The sequence below is a fragment of the Sphaeramia orbicularis genome, chromosome 6 (assembly GCF_902148855.1).
Source record: "Sphaeramia orbicularis chromosome 6, fSphaOr1.1, whole genome shotgun sequence".
Lineage (NCBI taxonomy): Eukaryota > Metazoa > Chordata > Actinopteri > Kurtiformes > Apogonidae > Sphaeramia > Sphaeramia orbicularis.
The window spans coordinates 44,184,029-44,206,461 of NC_043962.1; the positions used below are offsets into that span (position 1 = coordinate 44,184,029).

At 37.8% G+C, this 22,433-nt stretch overlaps 1 protein-coding gene across 1 annotated transcript; it reads right to left on the reverse strand.

Moving 5' to 3' along the window:
• Positions 1 to 3,470: 3,470 nt before the first annotated feature.
• LOC115421599 (dispanin subfamily A member 2b-like) lies at positions 3,471 to 11,505 on the reverse strand. Its single transcript, XM_030137558.1, has 2 exons — positions 11,254 to 11,505; positions 3,471 to 4,127 (listed from the first exon to the last, which is right to left on the reverse strand). The coding sequence occupies exons 1-2, from the start codon at positions 11,449 to 11,451 to the stop codon at positions 3,927 to 3,929; spliced, it is 399 nt and encodes a 132-aa protein (XP_029993418.1). The 5' UTR covers positions 11,452 to 11,505; the 3' UTR covers positions 3,471 to 3,926.
• Between the last annotated feature and the right edge of the window lie 10,928 nt (positions 11,506 to 22,433).

Sequence of the window (22,433 nt, forward strand, 5' to 3'; positions counted from 1 at the left end):
GCAGTAGAGACCACGGTGGGACGTTGAACTCCCCGCAGCCCAGAAACAGACTGTGAGCTGCTGTAGGAGCGAATGAAACACTCAGGAAATGCAAAACAATAATGACAACCAATCACTGATGGAATAGGGCGGGCTGTAGGCTGCCCATCCAATTGCAAATAAGAGCCAATAGTAGTGTAGTCTGTTCTGTCTTTCTATTGGATAAACGTTTTCCCTTAACTTTCGATTGGGTGGGCAAGACAAACATTTGGGTGGGCTTAGCCCACCCCTGCCCATGCCTACTGCTGGCCTCGGTAACAGGCATCGTAGCTCCAGTGGTGGGGAGACCAGGCTCTCAGGACGTAAATTTGCCGCCAGTGTATACCCGGTTTATTAGTTGGGTATTTGGGGTCGATTGAGGCTTCTGATTTTTTAAAACTCTTGAATTATAAAACCAGAGGCAAACAAATTTCAGGCTCGTCTGGTAAAAAACTGTCCGTAAAAACAGGATAAAAACTGGTTAAAGTGCTCGTTGTTGGCAAAGTTTTCGTTTGACAGGTAAGGACGCCGGTGCATGCGTACTACCGACTTTATTTACATTTTACTTAAGACAAAATGTTGAAATGCTGCAATTTTTTCTAAAATGATTAGTTGATTTACACTATTTGGACAAAAATATTCAGAGATGTTGAATTCAGGTATTGCTTTTCTAAACTGTGGTCTGGCTTTACTTAATTTCTCTCAGTATTGATTTCTACCTTTTTTTTTTTAAAAATCCATGGATATTTTAAATGTACTTCCTCTAAATTTCTAAAATATTTTTCCTGCTCTGACTGTAAATAACAATTTTCTACCACAACTATCCATCTACTTTCTTCACATCTCACTTAGGAAAAAAAAATCCACTGTTAAACTTTAAAGAAATATTGACGTTTATATCTCACATCAGAACAGGACATCAGTCATCATCAGTTTAATGGGAGATTTTTCCTCCTAAAGTGAGACGTGAAGAAAGTAGATGGTTAGTTGTGGTAGAAAATCATTATTTACAGTTCGAGCATGAAAAAGATTTTAGAAATTTAGAGGTAGAACATTTAAAATCATGGTCATGAATAAAAAACAAAACAAAAATCAATGTTGAGAGAAATAAAGTAAAAACCATCTCTGAGGCATTTTGGAACCAAAGCTAACAATTTAAACAAAACTAATTTATATTTTTATTATTATTATTAACAACAATAATAATAATAATAATAATAATAATAATAATAATAATAATAGAATTTTAAATATGTATAAGCCTATGAATACAATCAAGTATTTACTTTTTAGGAAAATTGAATCGAATCAAATCGAATCGAATGTTAAGGGACTGGAACACAGTTCTATAAATTTGTGCTTAAATGGGTGTTCAATCAAAAGTTCTGAATCAGTAACAGTTAAACAGCACCTCGTCCACACATTACAATAGGTCCAGGATATCCAGGCATTCCAACAGGTCCCCTAGGTCCAGGGAAACCAGCTGGTCCACTTGGTCCTGGGTCTCCTGATGAGGAAATAAATAAATATGGAAATGTAACATGATTTTACTTGATAATTAAAAGTGGTGCCACGTCATCAAGATTGGCCAGTCGGGGTTAAGAGGGGGGGCACCTTCAGGTCACAAATCGGTGTGTTTGACTGCACTAACGCACTGAACAGAAGCCAGGGGTACCCAGCCTTCTTGGAGTCCCTGGGTGGGGGTCTGGAAGGTGTCCTGACTTGGGACTTCAGTGTTCTTCTGGGGGACTTGAACACTCCTGTGGGCAATGACAGTGTGACCTGGAGGAGTGTGACTGGGGGGAACAGCCTGCCTTAATCCGACTGGTGTTCTGTTGTTGGACTTCTGTGCACGTCACAGTTTGTCCATACAGACAAACATAAGGATGTCCACAAGTGTCCATGACACCAGGACACCTGAGGGCATAGGTCCATGATGGACTTTGTATGTGTTTCATAAGACCTGTAGCCGTATGTTCTGGACACTTGGGTGACATCTCTGCTTTTTGTAGATGATGTGGTCTTCTTGTGTTCATTAAGTAGTGACCTCCACCTTACACTGGGGTGGTTCACAGCCAGGATGAGGATCAACACCTCTAAGTCCGAGGCCATGGTTCTGAGATGGAAAAGGATGGAGTGCCCTCTGAGGATGAGTTGCTGCCTCAACTGGAGGAGTTTAAGAAATGAGAAGCTACTGACTGTATGTTTGGGTCAAAGAATTTGTTGCAGACTTCTCTCTCCTCGGCCACCTCCTGTAGCTCCTCTGGGGGACACCAAGGCGTTCCCAGACCAGCCACAAAGTAGAATCTGTCCATCTGTGGTCTGCCCTGGAGTCTTCCCCTCATTGGACTTGTGTGAAACACGTCTCCAGTGAAGTGTCCAGGAGGCATCTTGACCAGATGTCAAAACCACCTCAAATGGCTCCTCTCAGAGTGGAGGACCATCATCTGGTCCAGATGGACAAACTCCTCACCCTATCTCTGAGGGAGAGTCCATCCACCCTGTGGAGGGAACCCATTTCCACCGCTTGTATCTGTGATTTTGTTCCTTCGGTCTCTGCCACAGCTTGTGACCACATGTGAGGGTAGAAACGTATCATGACTGGTAAATGAAAACCTTCTCTTTTCGTCTCAGCTCCTTCTTCACCACAACAGACTGGTACAAATCACTGCCGACATCACACCAATCCACCTGTTCATCTGATGATCCATCGTTCCCACTCTCATGAGTAACTGAGATACTTAATGTGGACATACACACATGTGAGTACTGTGATGAAATGAACCTGATCTTGGTGTTTAAGTCTTTTCTACACCAGAGTTAAGTTCTTTTAAACAGTTCACTACTTTTATTTATATTCACATCAGCAAAAAGTCAGTGGTAGGGTCATGCTACTGCCCAACAATGCTTTGTGGTCAATTTATTTGTTTTTGATTTTTAGATTAGGCAGTAATTTTATACAAATGAAGCCCTACAGAGCTTTTTGTTTAGTTAGATATTTATTATTTTGTTGTTACAGTATTCTGTATAATTGTCAGTTTCTTTATTGAGAACCTCTGATTTAGATGAAAATATACAGATAACAGTCATAGTAAAATACAAATCAAATATGTCACAGCTCTGTGGAAGTCATTTTTGATATTAAAAACAGACAAAAATTGGACAACTACAGTGTCCAGACTGAAATCTGTACACCACTTCTGCCACAGTGAATCAAGTTGGATTAATGAAATATTGTGTGTGTCATTACCCAACAATAATGGTTATAACTACAAATTAACAGGAGAACAGATCCAAAAAGACCTACAAGTTAGCAGTTCTCCACTTTACAAAACAGCTGCTGTGTCCACATAAATCTTCAGCGTTTCTTTCCAGCTGAGAGAAACATGTAGCATATCTGCAGTGGAAATGCTCCACAGTGTTTATGAAAAAACAATGCCAGTGAGTACGAAAGCACTTTTTTTTTCTTTGTTTTATAAACATGAGTCAATGACTTATGGAAACAAAGGAATGAAACTTATTGATAAATTTTATTCTCTACATTGCTGAGTGCAAAGCAAAGTAAGTATAAGCCAAGGATACTCACAACAGCCCAGTGTGAATTCAAAGGTAACTATATCAGAACAAAGAAAACTGAAGTAAAATACTTTTTCAGCAAAATATATTATTAACTGAATGTAAAAACAAGCTTCTATCTCCACTGTGATGCATCAAACTACAAGGGTTTCATGGGTGAATCAGTGTTGCAGAAAGTGACTGTGTTTCCACATTTATGACAAAATGCCAGATGAGACTTTTATAAGGCCATGAAAGACACATGAAAAAAAAAAATCAAAATGATAAAATTTGCGCATAAACAAGAAAAAAGTATCATAAAGAAGCAGCGGCAGGCATCTATAGTTTGAGATTTATTTTCCATAACGGTTGTTGTAATTGTAGCTGTAAGGGTTATACGCTGCTGCTGCTTGGGCAGCAGAGACAGACACCGAAATGATGGTCACGATGACTATCAGACAGATCAGGATGACGGCTGCAGTGTTGATGCGACAGGCAGTAGTTCCATAGTCTCTGGCACCATCCAGGTCTCCTACCATCTTCCGGTCTCTGGCCTGAAAACACAAAAGCATATCTCATTACCTGCAAAGGTGTGTGTTAACTTTTTTGTCTGTGGTTTCTCTTACATAATGTTTTTTACTTTCACCTTTTAATCTTATTTGTCATTATTCATACATTTTTTCTTCTTGTCTAATCCTCATACTCATGACAGTTTCGTTTCACATCTACTCTTTTCTGAGAACCCTAGCTCTGTCCTTCATTTTTCATTTCATTCATTCATTTATTTGTTTTGAGCAGAGGAAAAAAATTAACATTTTTTTGTGTACAAGGAACTAATATCAGAGCAAATATATTAATAAATAAAGGTGATCAAGATGAAACAGCATTTGTCATGTACACGAGTAAAAACAAAATAAATTTAATATGTACTGCTCAAAAAGGAGTTGGAAGAAGAAAACTTATTAAATCCCACCCCCATCTCACATTTATACAACATAACACATTACTTTTACTTCCTTAATGATATAGTAACATCTGTTTAGAGTCCTAATAATATAAATATCAGATAGAAAACAGATTAGGAAAACTGATGTATATTACACTCAGTAACTAAATGATAGTCTGCAGAACTTATAATACAATACATTTGAATAATAATCACATACTAATAATGGTGATGGAAGTGACACATACCAACATGGTAAACAACGACAAGCACAGACCAACAAGAGTAAGAAAGAGCCAAGGATGGAATGGCCCGGAAATTCACAATCAGCCCCGCCCTCCCTGTACCAGACCATACGTTTGTAAAGTGCTTTAAAACTGTGGATATTTTGGCCTTGCTAGTGGTGAAGGTCCAGCCTGTTCCACAGTTTCACCCACATACAGACAGACAAAAGCATCTCCTGATAGTTTGGACCTTAAAGGTGCAGTATGTAGGAATTATGTTCTAAGTAATTATAAAATGGCCTTGACTGTCACTAGATATTAAGGAATCATGTCCATTTCAAATACTGATCTCACTGACAGTAGTAGTCCAGACAGAATATTTGCATTTGAAAAGCTCAGTGTCAGCCCCGAAATAATGTTTATGTTGACATTGTGTGTTTTGGTCTGATGCTCCGCCCATCACCTGTCCTCCAATCACAGAGTCAGTAGCCTTTGGTCATCCAGGTTGCCAGTTCCCTCTGAGCTGCAGCTGGAACCTTTCTGATCATAAATGTCTGACGTCAATAAACCTAAAAGGCCTCTCATGATTCCCAAATACGTCGTGACAAAGTGAGAAACAAAACAAGGAGATGCATAGGAGATGATTACATGATAATTTTTTTAGATATTTTTTTTTTTAAACATGAAACAGGAGAAGGATTTGAAGACTGATGCTGGCTCTGCCTTAGTCTGACCACCCGGTAAGAACCACTGAGAGCCGGGGCCGCTTCACCCGGTCCCTTCTGCCGGGGCCGGGCAGCACTCTCTTCTCCTGGCCCGTGTCGCTTGTAGTAAAAGTGAAACTTAAGGCTCATTTCCCTTTTCCCTATCTCCTGAATCTTTGTAAACTTTCATTTGAGTGGGCAGGACGTTTGTCCTGGCCTATTATATATGATATTTATGTATAATAAGTCTGGTGAGGATATTTTGTATGAAATTTATGGTGTAGTGGCAAGGATGAGTGGAAACACTAGCAGTAGATGCTCATGCTGGATCTGGCAACCCCTAGACTGGGGAGAGGTGGAGAGGACACCACGCTGTACAGTATTTTGAATGTGATTGCAGTACCAGTTCTGGCCACAATCCTACATACGGCACCTTTACACCTCAGTCACAAATGCCGTTACAAATGGTTACGAACACTGTGTGAACCAGAGGTGATTCTAGGATCAGAGGTTTAGGGGTGCTGAGCACCCAGAGTACTGGCTGGCCAGGCAAGAGAAATTTCACTGTTTTCTACATTTTAACGCAATTTCGGACCATCATTCCCACATTTGTGAAAGAAAAGCGTAACATTTTTTGGGTATGAGAAACTCTGTGACTAAACCATCAAATCTGATAAAAGTTATTTAAATGCTGAGCCACAGTAAAAGAGGAATGGACTGTATTATGACTTTATGTCTTATACTACTGCACTATAACTGTGGACTCTTCATATGCTCTTAATAACAATAATCACACACTGAGACGATGCTGTAATTCAGGTCAGGTCTTTACTGCAGCTCACACTCATTACAACTCTACAACTAACCTTATACCATGGCCCCACCTTGTGGTGGGAGTACTGACATCATTCACACTCAGTTACCACTCACTGCAACACACCACAGATTAGAATCATAAAAGAAATATACCCTAACCCTAATTTCTGGTGGAAAACAATCCTCCATTTTTGATACAGCAGCTCCTCAACATATGTATACATATATATATATATATATATATATATATATATATATATATATATATATATATATATATATATATATATATGTGAGAATGGGTTTAACTCCAGAGGAATATTAGTCTCAGAGCTACCAGATCTACTTCCAAACACTGTCTGTAGATTACAATACATTCACTTTACAGGTTTCATCAGTGGAACATTTATAAATCTGTTGTATAACTGTACATAAACCAGTATATATGTGGAATAACACCTTATGGTACCTTCAAAACATCAGAAAACAAGCACTTTTGTCATTTGTTTTCCAATTAACGTGATTAAAATACATAACATTTAACACATTTAATCTCCGAGGCAGATAATTTCTACAAAACTGTAGACCAATGTATATATTAAGTGTCTCTCTGCTCCCCTCTCTCTCTTTGCGCTTTAACCAAAAGGCAAATAACCAAACAATGTGTTTTATATCGAATAAGAGATCTAAACTGTACATTTATCCAATTTACAACATCATTCTAATAGAATATTTGATTGCTGTGGAAAATGAGGCTACACGAGTTGATGTTACACTCTTACCTGAATCTGGCTCTATGTTTTTTTTTTTTTTTCTAAAAAAAAAAAAAAAAATCTTATGTTCATGATGAGGCAGGCTGTCTGCACACACACACACACAGACACACACACACACACACACACACACACACACACACACACACACACACACACGATAGGAGTTAATGTTCATCCAGTCAGATAAAGACAGTAGCACCTTGTCTTTAATCTGAACACATGCACAGACACAACAGCAGCTTCTCTCAGTCCAGTTCAAACAGAGGACAGAGGTGGACTGAACCACATGGAACATTTCCTAGCGAGAAAAAACATCAGCTAACTCCCACCTAACAGCATAAACAGTGGTCTACATTTCAATGCAGCAAAAATAGGGACTGGTGTTGATAAAAATATGTTGGTAGTAAGTGGTAGAAGTAAACAAATGTGTTATGTCCTGGTTTAAACCAGGTACTTACACCACGACTGTATCCTGGGGTGCTGTAAAGGGGGGGTAAACATGACAAATTCATGGGGCCCAGCTTTTCCAGGGGGCCTGGTGAATGTAGGTTAGAAGTTGTGATAATTTCATGTAAGCTCCGCAGTAGAACAGAAGCTGGGAGTCGGACATTCAAAATTAAGTGTTTTTTTTTTTTTTTTTTTAAACTTTTTTCATGCCGATTATGGTTGTTACAGTACCTATGAAACACACCCCTATACCTCCAGTTGTTACAGTACATTTTGACATTTTTCTAGTATGTTAAGAATGAACATAAAGAAAAAAAAGAATGAAAATAAACAGAAAAATTTCAGCAGCCTTAAAATATTTTAGGGGTGCTTCAGCACCCCCAGAAATGGGGTAAAAGCGCCCATGGTGTGAACGATTTATGGATTATTTCGTACGGCCTTTTCAAGGCGGACTTATGAGAATGGAGTGATGCACTACTACGTATAGAGACATCTTTCGTCCACCTTAAGAACACCATGGTCATCTCTGTCTGTGCAGTCATTCATGTGCTTTAAGGGACCCCTAATAACACCGTATTATGTTCATGTGGTCTACTTGCAGCCACCGCAGGCACATGTGGGTTCTGGAATGGCCTCCTGATCCACAAACATTGTGCGTTGCTCTTAAGTTGTTTCAAAGGCATTTGTTAGTGCACCCTGTTAAAGGGGGTTTCGTACTACGTTCGTGGAAAATCTTGGACATGATCATTCACCTGGCAACAAACTTAGGAACAGTCCATGACCACTCATTCTTATAAGTCTGCCTTGAGAAGGTCATATGAAATAATCCATAAATCGTTCACACCAAGGGCATTTTTAGGCCATTTCTGGGGGTGCTGAAGCACCCCTAAAGTGATTCCCAGCACCCCTAAAATATTTTAAGGTTGCTGAATTTTTCTATTTTCTTGTTTATTTTATTTTCATTCTTTTTTTTCTTTATGAGGATTGTCTTCCACTAGAAATTAGGGTTAGGGTATATTTCTTTTATGATTCCCATCTGTGGTGTGTTGCAATGAGTGGTAATTGAGTGTGATCGATGTCAGTGCTCCCACCACAAGGTGGGGCCATGGTATAAGGTTAGTTGTGGTGTTGTAATGAGTGTGAGCTGCAGTAAAGACCTGACCCCAATTATAGCGTTGTCTCAGTGTGTGATTATTACTATTAAGAGCATATGAAGAGCCCACAGTTACAGTACAGTACTATAAGACATAAAGTCATAATACAGTCCATTCCTCTTTTACTGTGGCTCAGCATTCAAATAACTTTTATCAGATCTGATGGTTTAGTCACAGAGTTTCTCATACCCAAAAAATGTTACGCTTTTCTTTCACAAATGTGGGAATGATGGTCTGAAATTGCATTAAAATGTAGAAAACAGTGAAATTTCTCTTGCCTGGCCAGCCAGTACTCTGGGTGCTCAGCACCCCTAAACCTCTGATCCTAGAATCACCTCTGCTCACAGGTTCCTTATAAATGTCACTACTGTAGAATATATTTGTGTGGTCAGCAAACCAAATTAGTTTTAATAATTTAGATACATTGAATAAATCATTTAACCTTAACCTTGGTTTAGTGTTTAAGTCCAGTATGCCTATTATTAAGCTTCATTTTAAAGGCAACTTCTTCTATTTTTTGTTTAAAAATATGACTGGAACACAATCTAAACTACTTCACTTTAGGGTCATTCCACCTCAATTCAACAAGTGCCTCCTGCTCGACCATCTTAGATTTGCTTGAAATTTTTACCATATAAAGTTCAAAACTAAAAAACACCTCAGCCAAAATTTCAGATTGATATATCAAATACATTTGAAGAAAAAAATTCATGAACAGGGTACCCCTCTTGCCATTTTTGGTGCATTTTGCGATCATCTTAAAATGTAGCAAATTTTAGAGTGCAATATCTCAGTAAGTTTTCTAGCTAAATGTGTGAAATTTTCAGCAAAGAATGACTACCACATATAGATTGCATATGTCTATTCTCAATAACATTGTCTTTATTGGGACTGTGGTATGACCTTGTGAAATCTGGAAAATAAACTTGAAACTTATACAAACCCCTATATTTATTGACCAATTAAACACAAACCAAATATGATATATTGCAAATAATTACACATCCTTTTACATAAGCATATAGAGTAATCAGATCACCATTTATTAACGAGTATGATCCTTTTTTGTTGTTGTTTTTGTCATAATAAAATTGCAAAATAACATTTTTCATTGATTTTCACTTTCAAATACCACAGGTATGACAAGGAGTACCAACCAAAAGAACTTATTTTCTGAAAGACCATCACATATGCTTACAAAATGTAAATTTCATGACGGTTTTAGGACTCACGAAAAAAAAAAAAAAAAAAAAATCATGATGGTTCTAGGACTCACGATGGTTCTAGGTTGGAGTCCTAGAACCATCATGAAATTTTTGTGTGATTTGCAATATATCATATTTGGTTTGTGTTTAATTGGTCAATAAATATAGGGGTTCGTAAAAGTTTCAAGTTTATTTTCCAGATTTCACAAGGTCATACCACAGTCCCAATAAAGACAATGTTATTGAGAATAGACATATGCAATCTATATGTGGTAGTCTTCCTTTACTGAAAATTTCATGCATTTAGCTAGAAAACTTACTGAGATTTTGCACTTTAAACTTTGCTGCATTTTAAGACGATCGCGAAATGCACCAAAAACGGCAAGGAGAGGGGTACCTTCAAGAAGTTTTTTCTTTGGATACATTTGATATATCGGCCTGAAATTTTGGCTGGGCTAGTTTTCATGGTTGAACTTCACATGGTAAAAATTTGAAGCAAATCCAAGATGGTCGAGCAGGAATTTTTTTCTAAACCCGTTGAGTTGAGGTGGAATGACCCTTTAATCACTTCTCAAATGGAACCTTAACATTACAAAGGAGTCACCAATGACCTGATGAATGTCAACATCCTCTTGATGCCCAGAAAGGCATTTTTGTCCTCTGTAGGGGACAAGTACGGAAGCGTATTGCATTCACACAAAAAAAATAATTTCTGCTCTGTTTTTCTGAATTAATGAGATAATTATCTCATAATTACGAGAAAAAATAAGTTAAAAAAAAAAAAAAAACTTTTTTTTTTCTGAGTTTACGAGATACTGTCTTCTGAAAAAAAATAAATTTGCTCTGTTTTTCTGAGTTTACGAGATACTGTCTTCTGAAAAAAAAATAAATTTGCTCTGTTTTTCTGAGTTTACGAGATACTGTCTTCTGAAAAAAAATAAATTTGCTCTGTTTTTCTGAGTTTACGAGATACTGTTTTCTGAAAAAAATAAAATAGATAAATTCGGCTCTGTTTCTCTGTGTCAGTGGGACAGTGGTCCCTTCCGCTTCCGTAGACAAGAGTTTCACAGCTTTACTTAAAAAACAAACAAACTACTGTCCACTGCTAAAGACATTCCATAACACATTAAATACATGAATAAAATCTGAAAATGTTGCATCATGTGGTTTCCAATCAGGCAATTATTTAATGTAAAAAAAAAAAAAAAAGAAAGCTTTTACTTTCTTGGGTCTCAGGAGGATATGTCTGCCAACTGTGGGCATTAAAACGTACTTAGAGTTAATACAAGTTTAGTTTTTACCTTTGTGTATTGTGTCTTGTCCTGAAGGTAAGTGACAAAAGCTTGGGAGAACGAAAGACTAATGATTTAATTCATCATAAAGACAAATCTGTTGCACTTCATCGTACCTTGACAGAGTAGATCAGAGCTGCCAGTCCAAGACAGAAAGGGTTTCCATAGAACAAGGTACAAATGGACCAGATGATGTGGTCCTTGGGTGGCTCTCTGATGTTGACCACGGTGTGCTGAACCACTGAAGGTCCTGCAGGCTGTCCAGGGTACCCTCCTTGCAACGGAAAAGCCTCATGGTGACCTGAGGGATTCATTGTCTACCCAGCTGTTTGCAGAGAGTGAATGGTGTGTGTGTGTGTGTGTGTGTGTGTGTGTGGTCTGTGTGTCAGCTTCCTCATAAAGCAGTGGTTATCAACCTTTTTTGAACAAACGCCCCCTGACTTTATCAGGAGTGCCCCGCCCCTCATGATATTCAGATTTAATAATAACAATAATAATCTATATCGTATTACTGGAAGGTCTCAGAACATCTGTGTGTGTGTGTGTGTGTGTGTGTGTGTGTGTGTGTGTGTGTGTGTGTGTGTACACATAGTTCTGAGAACTGTACGTTTTTAACTGACCAATTTGGTATCTACAGTTGAGGAATAGTCTCACCTCCACATTAAATATCTCGGCAAGTTGATAGGACCAATATTTTGGGAGATATTAGTCATTTTGGAATACAATGGCCTTACAATCACGTTGCTCAGTTGACTGGAAGGACAGTACCACGCTGCATAACGGGAAATGAAGTTAAAAACAGGAATGACGCATTTACTAACTTCAGTCCCTAGATTTCGGTAATAATATGACCTGTAATTCTTCTACTACTACTACTACTAATATAATTATTATATTAAAAAAAACAAAAAAAAACAACAAAACAATTACAAGCAATGCCAAAAAAATATAGTTACAACACTTGGAGATGGTTTAAAACTGCTGTATGTATTTGCACATTGCAACAAAATAAGGCGCCCCATTATTGACAACAACTAATCACATGAATGACATGCCTCAGTTGGCCAATAACAGCATGCGTTTACTCAGTTAAGCAAACCTAGACCTATATATAATCGATTAACTGGATATTTTTTGAGGTGATGTGAAAGACAATCTGAAAATTCAATTTAACAACTTGAGTACAATAATCCCCCCCCCCCCCCCCTTTTAAGACAGTCTGGACTTTTACACAGCGGATCTGCATTCTGGATTCAAAGGGGCGGTGATGCAGCACAGCGTATAGTGTGACATAACTGCTATGCTCAAGGAATTTCCGACGTGCAAGTTATATGTTTATGTTTAAACATAAACATAAACATAAACATATAACTTGCACGTCGGAAATTCCTTGAGCATAGCAGTGTTGCTAACCTCTCCAGAGTCATGGATAGAGTCCTCCGTCCGAAGCGACAACTCACAGATCTCAGCGTCTCCCCAGTTTGACATCTTTCTGGTCGCGCTGATATGTTTGTTTACTGTACACTAGCCCGTGCACATTTTTAAATCCCTGCAGCACAGGGGTCACGCATCATCAAAATGTCACACCTTGGTTGCGGAACGAGAAGTGTTCCTTTTACATAGTGTTCCGGAATCATGACTCCACCTTTATCACAGCTCTGTTTCTACCTTCAGAGGTGTTACAGAGCCATGACAGAGGTGGGGCCAAATGATCCAACCATTTTGTTTACACAGATGTCGATCTGGAATAAAGGAAAAATATTCCTGTAACAGAAGTAAGGGGCTTCTCTCTTGATAAATGTGGTAGTGACATGTCCCTAGCAATATTTTAAAGTACAGAATTGGTCCCATCAGTGCTTGAGTGAAACTGTTCACATTCTGTCATTTATCAGATAGCAGACCCTGCTAGTGGGCTGCTCACATGGTCACTGCAGCCTGAGTTTGTCCTGACACAATTACCACCTTTTAATGTTAACTATAGTTATATTAATCTTTTTTTAATCATCTTCTGCTACAACAATCTCAGTGTGGACAAAATTACTTTTTTTTTTCCCCGGAAAATTGTGAATGTGTATTTACTGGACTGAACTTAAATGACCTTGGTCTCTTGTATCATAACAGAACAACTCAGGAAGTTCAAGTCATCTAGTCTGATTCCCAGTACCTTTTACATTACATGCATTTTACCCCTCGGACATCGGCCATATGAGTATTGTTCTACTCTGGTGTCTGTCTGTCCATCAGTGTCAGCATGATTAATTTGTGTCACTCCAAGTTCTTTGGGCAATGACACTAACCTTCATTTTGAAGATTAAATTGGGCTTGACCCATCAAATTTGGATGGCAATGTTGACCTATATTCTTCAAGTATTTCAGGGTCAGTTCATGGTCATGGGGCAGGAGGGAGAAGCTAACACAGATGAGGTGGGGGGATCGTGAGTCTGGTAGGGAAGCAGGGAACAACAGGGGTACAGGTTGCAGACCTGCGTGAAGTTGGCCCCCCATCCAACGAAAATCTCAGGATAGTCTCATTTGTTTGTGCTTCGTTTGTGCCATTAAAATTGTTTATGCTGTTATGGTTACCAAGTTATTAACAATTCTTTGATAGGTCATTCTGAGGTCAGCCAGCCCCCCACTTGCTCCAAACTGAACCGAAATGGTGGTGTTTGTTTGTGCTTCGTTTGTGCCGTTAGAATTTTCTTTTGTGCTATTATGGTTTTATAGCTATTACAAGATTTATTTTCAGCCGATGATGTCACATAGCCCCCTACTTACTCAAAATTTAACCGAAACGGTCATGTTTGTTTGTGCTTCGTTTGTGCTGTTAAAATTTTCGTTAGTGCCATTATAGTTATTGAGTTATTAACAATTCTTTTATAGGTCATTCTGAGGTCAGCCAGCCCCCCTCTTGCTCCAAATTTAACTAAAATGGTCACGTTTGTTTGTGCTTCATTTGTGCCATTAAAATGTTTGTTTGTGCTGTTGTGTTTTTGTAAAATCTGTGAAGGGTGATACTGAAGGGCTAATTGCGATGGAATAATTAAAACTTCTGCATTGGCATATGGTCAGATATGAAACTGGTCAGGGATTCCATTTATGCTTTTATTTTATCTTCAGACAGGATTATTACAGGTTGAATGGATCAGATGATGACATAGATAAGATGATTTGAATCTTAAACAAAGGGAAACAATAACTCTATTACCAAAACAATTCCAAACATATTTAAGGATATTCAAGTACCCAGAGGTTGGTAGAGTAGTGTTAAATCCTCGGTACCACTGTGGTTCAGCTCTCTGTTTAAATAGGGTCCAGATCTCTATGCGGCTAAACTGGGGTCTTACCATCAAGCACTAACCTGTAGAGACACTACTTAGCTCAACTAATTCTGAAACACTCGCCTGCCTCTAACTATCTTTAACTCCAACCTCTGCCCCGCTAACTCTGGTACCAGAACTGCCAGGAGAAACCGCTCTGTGGTCAGTAATAATACCAGCCCAGTTGGCCTTTGATAGCTGTTTCGTGGATTTAGTGCACTTGTTACATGGCAGGTAATAGTTTTAAAGGCCAGGAATGATAGGCCTTCAGGACACAACAATGGTAGGTGGATTAAGGCTAAGATACCTTCAGATGTTATGCACACAATAAATCTAACGTTTTACATTCACCAACATAACATACCACATAGGGAAATAACACAAGGAGAATTTAGAATTTACTTTTTATAAATTTATTGTAGGCAGTTTAGCAAAGCAAAGCATATGCATGAATTACATTTCAATCAAAAATAAATCCATAAACTGAAGCTCTGAGTCGAAAACTAATCTTACTCCAACTAATACCACATTCCGGTTGTTAACCCACATCCCATCAGTTCAGTCTTTTGAGTCCTTTAAAATGTTCCAGTTGTTGCATAGCTTGTAATCCTCAAGGGAGGAAAAATAAAAATAAAAAATAATGATGTTAAAAATCCCTTTTCTTCTATCAAAAATTAAAAGAAAGTCAAAATTAGAAAAGTTCTCAAGTAAAAATAATTATTTCTCTAACTTCTTCAAAAAGGAAAAACCACTAATCGGTAAAGAGGTCAAAATAGGAAGGTGTTGTAAATCCTGATAAGTCGGAAAAGTAAAAACCTATAAAAATAGAATCTAAAATTGATCTAATTTAAATAGTCGAGTAGGATAAAGTTGTAAAAGAACTAATAATTGGAAAAAATCGGACGAATGAAAATAACAACCAATAACTTCTTTAAACCAAAAATTTTAGAAAAAGATTCAAATTCAATAAGAATTGAAAAAATTAGAAAAAGGATTTAATAAATGAGAATATAAAAATAGTTATTGCCATGAAAATTAGAAAAAAGTCTAATTTGGTAAAAATAGGAAAAATTGGATAATTTGGTAAAATAAGATTAACACTTACCTAGTTATACTCAGAAAAAGTTGCAAAAATCTGAAAATTTGGAATAAAAATACTTAATCGGGATCAAAAATCTAAATAGGAAAAAGTCAAGAAGTTAGAGAAATTGGAAAAATATAGAAAAATTAAAAACAAAATTCGATCTAATTTCTGGAAAAAGTCAAAGGGTAAAAATTAATTCAATTTAAAAAGACATTCTCAGCAGCTTGATCAGGGCTGTTGAGTTTGTCTTAAAATACTGGGCAACAGAAAAGAAATAAGAAAATATAAAAATTCTTCTTCTTTCCCAGTCCGGGCCAAAGTAGGGAAAAATACTGAAAGTCTGTTAAACAGATGGTAAAAGTTCTTAAAAGACAGTTCTTGCCTTTAAAGTCTTTGGTCCGATGTCATCCGGAGAAATAGGTCTTTGCTTTTAAAGTTCGATCCGTCGATGCAAAGTTATTCTGTCAGATGAACCTCCAGCATTATTTGAGAAGTAAAGATTAACAACTCCCGGCCAATCTGCTGCGTACTTTTCTGGTCCCAAAAGAGCGCAACTCAGAGTCTAATCTACCCCGCTGTTGATGCACGGAGCTCTATCCTCTGCGAGGCATCGAATACTTCTTAAGTGTTATAATAGCTATTTCTGATTTTACCAAACTCCATTGCTTGGTTACACTCTGTTAATGTCATTCATAGATGAGTTGTGTCCAGATGTTTCCGTTGGAACTCCCCTTTTTCTTGGTCATAATCTGATATCGTCGGCTGAACTTTCTTTTCTTTTAGCCAAAGTTCCTCATTTTTAGAGAAAGTTCTCTTTTCTCTAGGGAAAGTTCCTTATTTTTTAAGAAAGTTCTCTTTTCTTAATGTTATCAGTTGGTGTCAGGCAGCAGATGGCTCATTGTTGTTCACCTTAGTTCTCCTTTTCTGCAAGATTTTGTCCTAAATTTACCTCTACTTTGTGCAAAACATGTCCTCACTTAACCTATCAACTCATCCTCACTTAACCTAACATAATACCTGTCAATAAGCACAAATAAATGCACATTCTTAATTATTCTTTTACCTTAAGCATACTTATTAATTGCAATTACACATGTCAATTTCAATGCAATACATCAGCTCAAATCATCTTGTTAGTACTAAGCTATACCTAAACACTGGCTAAGATGCTGGGTATTGTACTTCCCTTTGGGACCCTCTGGTGCTTGCTGTGACCTGTGGGGCCTTGACCTCGACCTATCTTGACAGTAGCCAAAAATTATACTCAAGTAAAAGTATACTGTTACTTTAGAAAAATATTACTCAAGTGCAAGTAAAAAGTAGTCATCCAAATAATTACTCAAGTAAAAGTAAAAAAGTACTTAATGAAAAAAATACTCAAGTACTGAGTACTTCCTGAGTAACATCATATTTATTGTTCTTTTAAATTAAACAGTTAATAAATGAAATGTTAAAACAAAATACATAAAATATATATGGGAACATTACAGCTATGTACAAATATACCTCGTAATAATCAATGTTGGTTACATCACATTAATATCCAGTCTGTTCTTATGGAGGCAGATACTGTGCATGATTTTCTATCTACTTTTATGAGTTAGCCTAGATGTCTTTGAACATATCTTCTCCTTCTGTCACATATTAAACGAACTGTATTACAAATAGCGCTAGGCTGTCCACAGCCAAAACTAAGCTTGTTTCAACTTAACATGTGGTTTCTCAAATTTGAAGTAGAGTTCTTATAGGCTGAAATGTCAACTTGTTTGGGCAGACACAGATGACAGCACATGACACAGCTGTTCTTTTTCATAGACTGCAAGGCAAACATACTCTGAATGTGCGGCCAGGGGTGTCAGGGCCGGTTGTAGCCCCCCAGCAGAAAACCAGATAAAACATATATAAATCATATACAAACATAAATAAACCAGCCAACCAGCAGCAAATCAGATAGAAACATTTATAAATCAGAAACATATGAAGAGTTTAGATGCAAAAACCGATAGATCCATTTTTGCTGAACTGAGAAAATCCAAATTTTCTGCTGTGCATGTCAATTGAAACTCATCAACATGATATGTGTTGTATTTTAACCAGTAAATATGAGATGATAAAAGGACAAAATTTTAAAAACATACATTTATTAGAAATCTAAATTTTGGATCATTTTGAACATGTTTTTCCACAAAAACAGATAAATCCATGGCATTTTTTTTTTTTTTTTTGTGTGTCAAAAACAGATAAACCCACCTGTAACTTTCAAAGAAAGAGGAATGCAAATAATTGACAAGAATGTCATTCCACTGGCAATTATCATGTGAAATATTAAAACAATAAGCACCTAAAAACGAGGTGGGGAGCAGAATTTAAACCCTTTGTAGTTCAGGACACAAAAATTATAGTGTCCAAAGTCAGCTGTAACTGAAGTCACTTCACAAAACAATAGTGTCCAGAATCAGAAGTATCCAAAGTCACATTACAATCAGCAGTGCATCAAAATCAGTGTTGGCACTATTGTATTGCTTGCAAAGGTGTGGAAATTTCAGGGATTCTGAAACACTTAACAGTATGACATCACAGACAGCCTTATTGTAGTATAAAAATGAATGATACTTTAAAAGTAACTAGATTACAATCAAAGAGCATGTCGGTGGGAAGATTTCATTCACTAGGTTCATTACACACAGCCAGTCTATTTTCATCACTGCTTTCATCTAAATCCTGTCTCCTAACAGGATGCTGTTCAACATGAGCCAAGGCATCCTCATAAAACTGTCTGACCACTTCACCAGCACCAAGTTCATTGACCAGCTTCAGGACATCTTTTTTCGTAGCCTCTTTCACGCAGTTGACCATAGGACTGAGAGCAGGCTTGAATGTCCCCCATTTCTTGCCCCTTTTTAGAACAGTGTGTTAGCAGTAGCCAAGGCTGTAGACTGGCTTGAATCCAAGTTTGTCCCCATCAATCATAAGCACCCTGGCATCACTGATCTTGAATGATCGGGAAGATAAACAGTGGACTGTGGCGGCAGACTTGAAATCATAGCAAGCCCAATCAGTTCCATAGACATGAACATTTCCATGCTTCTGTAAAACATCAATGTACTCCGATGGAAGCAGAATAGTTTCTTTCTTGCGAATGTCCCGTCCAATCCTCCCAAAACCACGGTCAGCAGGGAGGAAGCTATGGCCACGTATGGGGAAGTAATACTCAATTTTCAGGTTTCTAAATTTCTGCTTCCTTAATGAAAACAGCATGGTCAAAATGTTGATGTTTTTGTTTTGCCCATAGCAGGAATCAGAAAACAACCGCAGTGTTTCAAACTGAGAAAGTGCATCCTGCATGATAGTACCAAAATAATGCTGGAGGGCAGATGCCACCATGTTGCTGTCCTTTCTGTTCTGATTTTCCAGCCACACAAACAGATGAATGTCCTCCTTCCCTTGTGGCTGGCCTCGCCCATGGTGACAAACAACACCAAAAACATACATGTAAAGCTGCCTTGAGTAGTAAGTTTGCCCAATTGGAGACTTGGGGAGTACGAAGTTCTCCATAATATCAAAACACACAGTACAGGTGTCACCAACTGCGTTGAGAAGGTCATAGAACTTGTGTGCCCTGCAACGATGAAGCAGGTACATTGCAGAAGCAGTACTTTTCTCTTCATCTGACAGTTCTGGATCCTTAAGCTGCAGGCGGAACTTCATGCAGGCACTGCAGATGTCTTTAGCTGCGTGACCAAACCCCAGGTTGAAGTTGTATGAAAACACACTGTAGTAGAGGGCATACGATATCGGAGCATCATTATGCTCACAGAACAACTGGTGCATCTTGGCGATGCTCAGATCTGATGGGAGGTACTTCCAGCCAGGAGCACCACGACGTGCATAATGGCTTGCACGGCATTTGAATGTTTCAATATGCTTTTGCACAGCTGCTCTCTTTTCATTATTTTCCACGACATTCCGTGCACCTCCACGGTTCTCAGGACGGGCTATTCCTTTCTGGTGCCTGTACTTAGCTATATTAGCTCCACGATCTTTACCAACACCTGAAATTACAAAAGAAGAGATCATAAATAAAATGCTGAATTCTTATAACCCTCATAATGTCCCAGGGTCTTTTTAGAACCCACTGAAATCTTTTGCTGTGAAAATAAGGTTTTTATTCTTCAAATGGTCTGAAAATAATTTAGGTTGTTTCATACTATACTCTTATTAAAATAAATTTAAAGTAGTTTGACTGAATTAAGGTGTAACAGAGTTATAGGTTAGGTAGGTTTTAAATACCACTGAAACCAGCTGGGGTGTTTTTCAACCCCAGAGGACAAAGAGTGTGATTATTTGCTGCCATTAAAAAAATTTAAATTCAAAAACAGCATCTTCACTAGAATGAAACTTATGCCACTCTGTAATAAATGAAATATTTAAATAAAAAAAACCCAAAAACTTTCTTTAAGTTTTATTTTTTAAAGGTGTATTTTTATGTAAACAAGGCCTACTGGCCCTAAATGAAAAAAAAAAAAGGAAAAAGTTGTGGTTAATGGATTGGATTGGACTGAATTCACGCAAGTGTAACAGCCTGGTTTCAAGTTTATACCATATTTAATAAATAACAGTCAAACCAGCTGGGGTCTTTTTAGACCCTAGAGAGCAAAAGTTGTATGGCAATCGGGAGGACATTATGAGGGACAAACAAGCAGAACCCTAACCATAACCCTATTAACTGCTGACAAAAATATGACAAAGTTAATGGTAACATTTCTCAGGACTCAGAGAATACAATAGTTCAGTAATACTCACAAAAAATACTCAGGAAAGATGCCTTGCATACTGGAACCTTGTCTTTGTTTTCCCTGAGCACACTGTACTTAACATCAATTTCAATGTTCTTCTGTTTTGCTGGATCATGAACCTTTCGCCTATGTCGCTTAACTTTCTGGATCATCATATACGACAGCAGTATAGCATCCTGCTTCACCTTGTCCTGGCTAGAATACAGCCGTTCATGTAAGTGAATCACTTCAGCCTCTGTTAGTGTTGACGCCATGCATAAATCATGCTTGTTATGTACACATGCTATGCTAGGAGTTTTACCGATTCCACTGTGCCGTCCTTTCTTCGCCACAGAGCGTGCAGAATCTTCTGGATGACGCTTCCTCTTGCATCCAGTTAGCGACCGCATTACTGGCTCACCCATTTCATGATCTTCATCCATTATTTTCCATGATTTTAAGCTTTATGTAGGTGAATATTCGCTCCGCGACCCGAAATGCCATAACTAAGTAAATGGACCATGTTTGATGACATCGTGGGCATTGCGCACACTGATTGGCTGAATGGATTTGTTGGCGTATGTGAAATTACGCTGATGGTGAGTGTCGGTTTCTGCGACGAAACGTCATTTTGACGGTGGAAATACGGGGTAGTTATCGGCTTTTGCGAGCAATCTGATTTCAGATCCAAAACAGAGGCAGCATCAGCTGTCTTGCAGTACACGCAGGTCAGTTTCGTCAGAAATGGCGTTTATCGGTTTTTGCATCTGAACTCTTCATATATAAACCAGCCAACTAGCAGTAAACCAAATAGAAACATATAAATCAGACAGAAACATATAATATAAAACAGCTAACCAGCAGTAAACCAAACAGAAAGATATATAAATCACATAGAAACATATATAAATCAGACAGAAACATAAACCAGCAGTAAACCAAATAGAAACATATATAAACCAGTTCAGCATCAGTAAACAGACCCCTTAGCAGATATCTCATACCTTAATCATCTACAGTACCATAATTAGGTCAAGGTCAAGGTTACTTTATTTATACCTGTAGGTAGATTTGTTTTGCAGTCTAGGTGATTGCCTTGGCATTACAACAACACTTACATTAAACATGCAAGACCACGCTTACAGAAAGGACAAAAAGACAGGACAAAAAGTGCTCAGTGTTCTACCATTCATCTGTATAGCAGCATGGATAAGTGGAAAAAAAAAAAAAAGATCCAATAAATAAAAACAAGATGCAATAAAACACCATAAAAACCAGTAAAGATAAAATAGAAACAATCTGGGATAAAAACCAGGAAAAGAACATAAACTTAAAAAATTTGAAGTCACAATAAGAATAAATAGAGCAAAGAAATGGAATAAATAACTAAATAAGTTAGTGAAGTGCAATGTCACTATTTCTATTTGAGCTCAGTGACGGCGACAGGAACAAAGCTATTTTTATAACGCTGTGTCCTGCACCTTGGGACTAAGAACCTCCGCCCAGAGGAAAGGAGTTGAAATTTAGCCAACTTCACTTCATTTCAATTCAGCTAGCTTTTGCTAATAACATCAAACATTTTTTAACATTATAAATGGTTACATCCCTCTATAATTGGATTAGTTTCCTGCCTTCTCTTTTCTCCTCTTCTAAACTGCAGCTACAGGCTTGGAAGGCCTTTTCATGGTGGTAAATTCTCCACCCTTGACCTGGATGCTTAGTTCAACACCTGTCTGATGATGTCATTCAGTTCCACTCTGTCTCTGTCACTCACACACACAGTGAACACTGGGTCAGGGAGAGCTCACCTGAGAAATTTGGGGAGGGGGGTATGTTTTTTCATTTCTTTGTTTTAAGAATCAGAATCAGAATTGCCTTTACTGTCATTTGACAATAAAGTTTTAAGACAGTTAATGAGAATCTACCACATCAGTACTAGTATTTCTTCATTTACTATAATTATTACTATTATTTTATTTTATTTTTTTGTCTACCGGTGGCACCCCCTCCAGCTGTCGGTGCCCTGGGCAACCGCTGGAGGTGGAGGAGTTAATATTCTGCTAACTTAGTTTTAAAACATTTCACTTACATTGGCCAGAAAAAAGATTTTGCAGAAGGTT

Coding starts and splice junctions, on each gene's coding strand:
- LOC115421599 (XM_030137558.1), bottom strand. CDS start 11,451: ATGAATCCCTCAGGTCACCATGAGGCTTTTCCGTTGCAAGGAGGGTAC. Junction 4,128..11,253: donor CTCTGATCTACTCTGTCAAG/GTACGATGAAGT, acceptor TTGTGTTTTCAG/GCCAGAGACCGGAAGATGGT.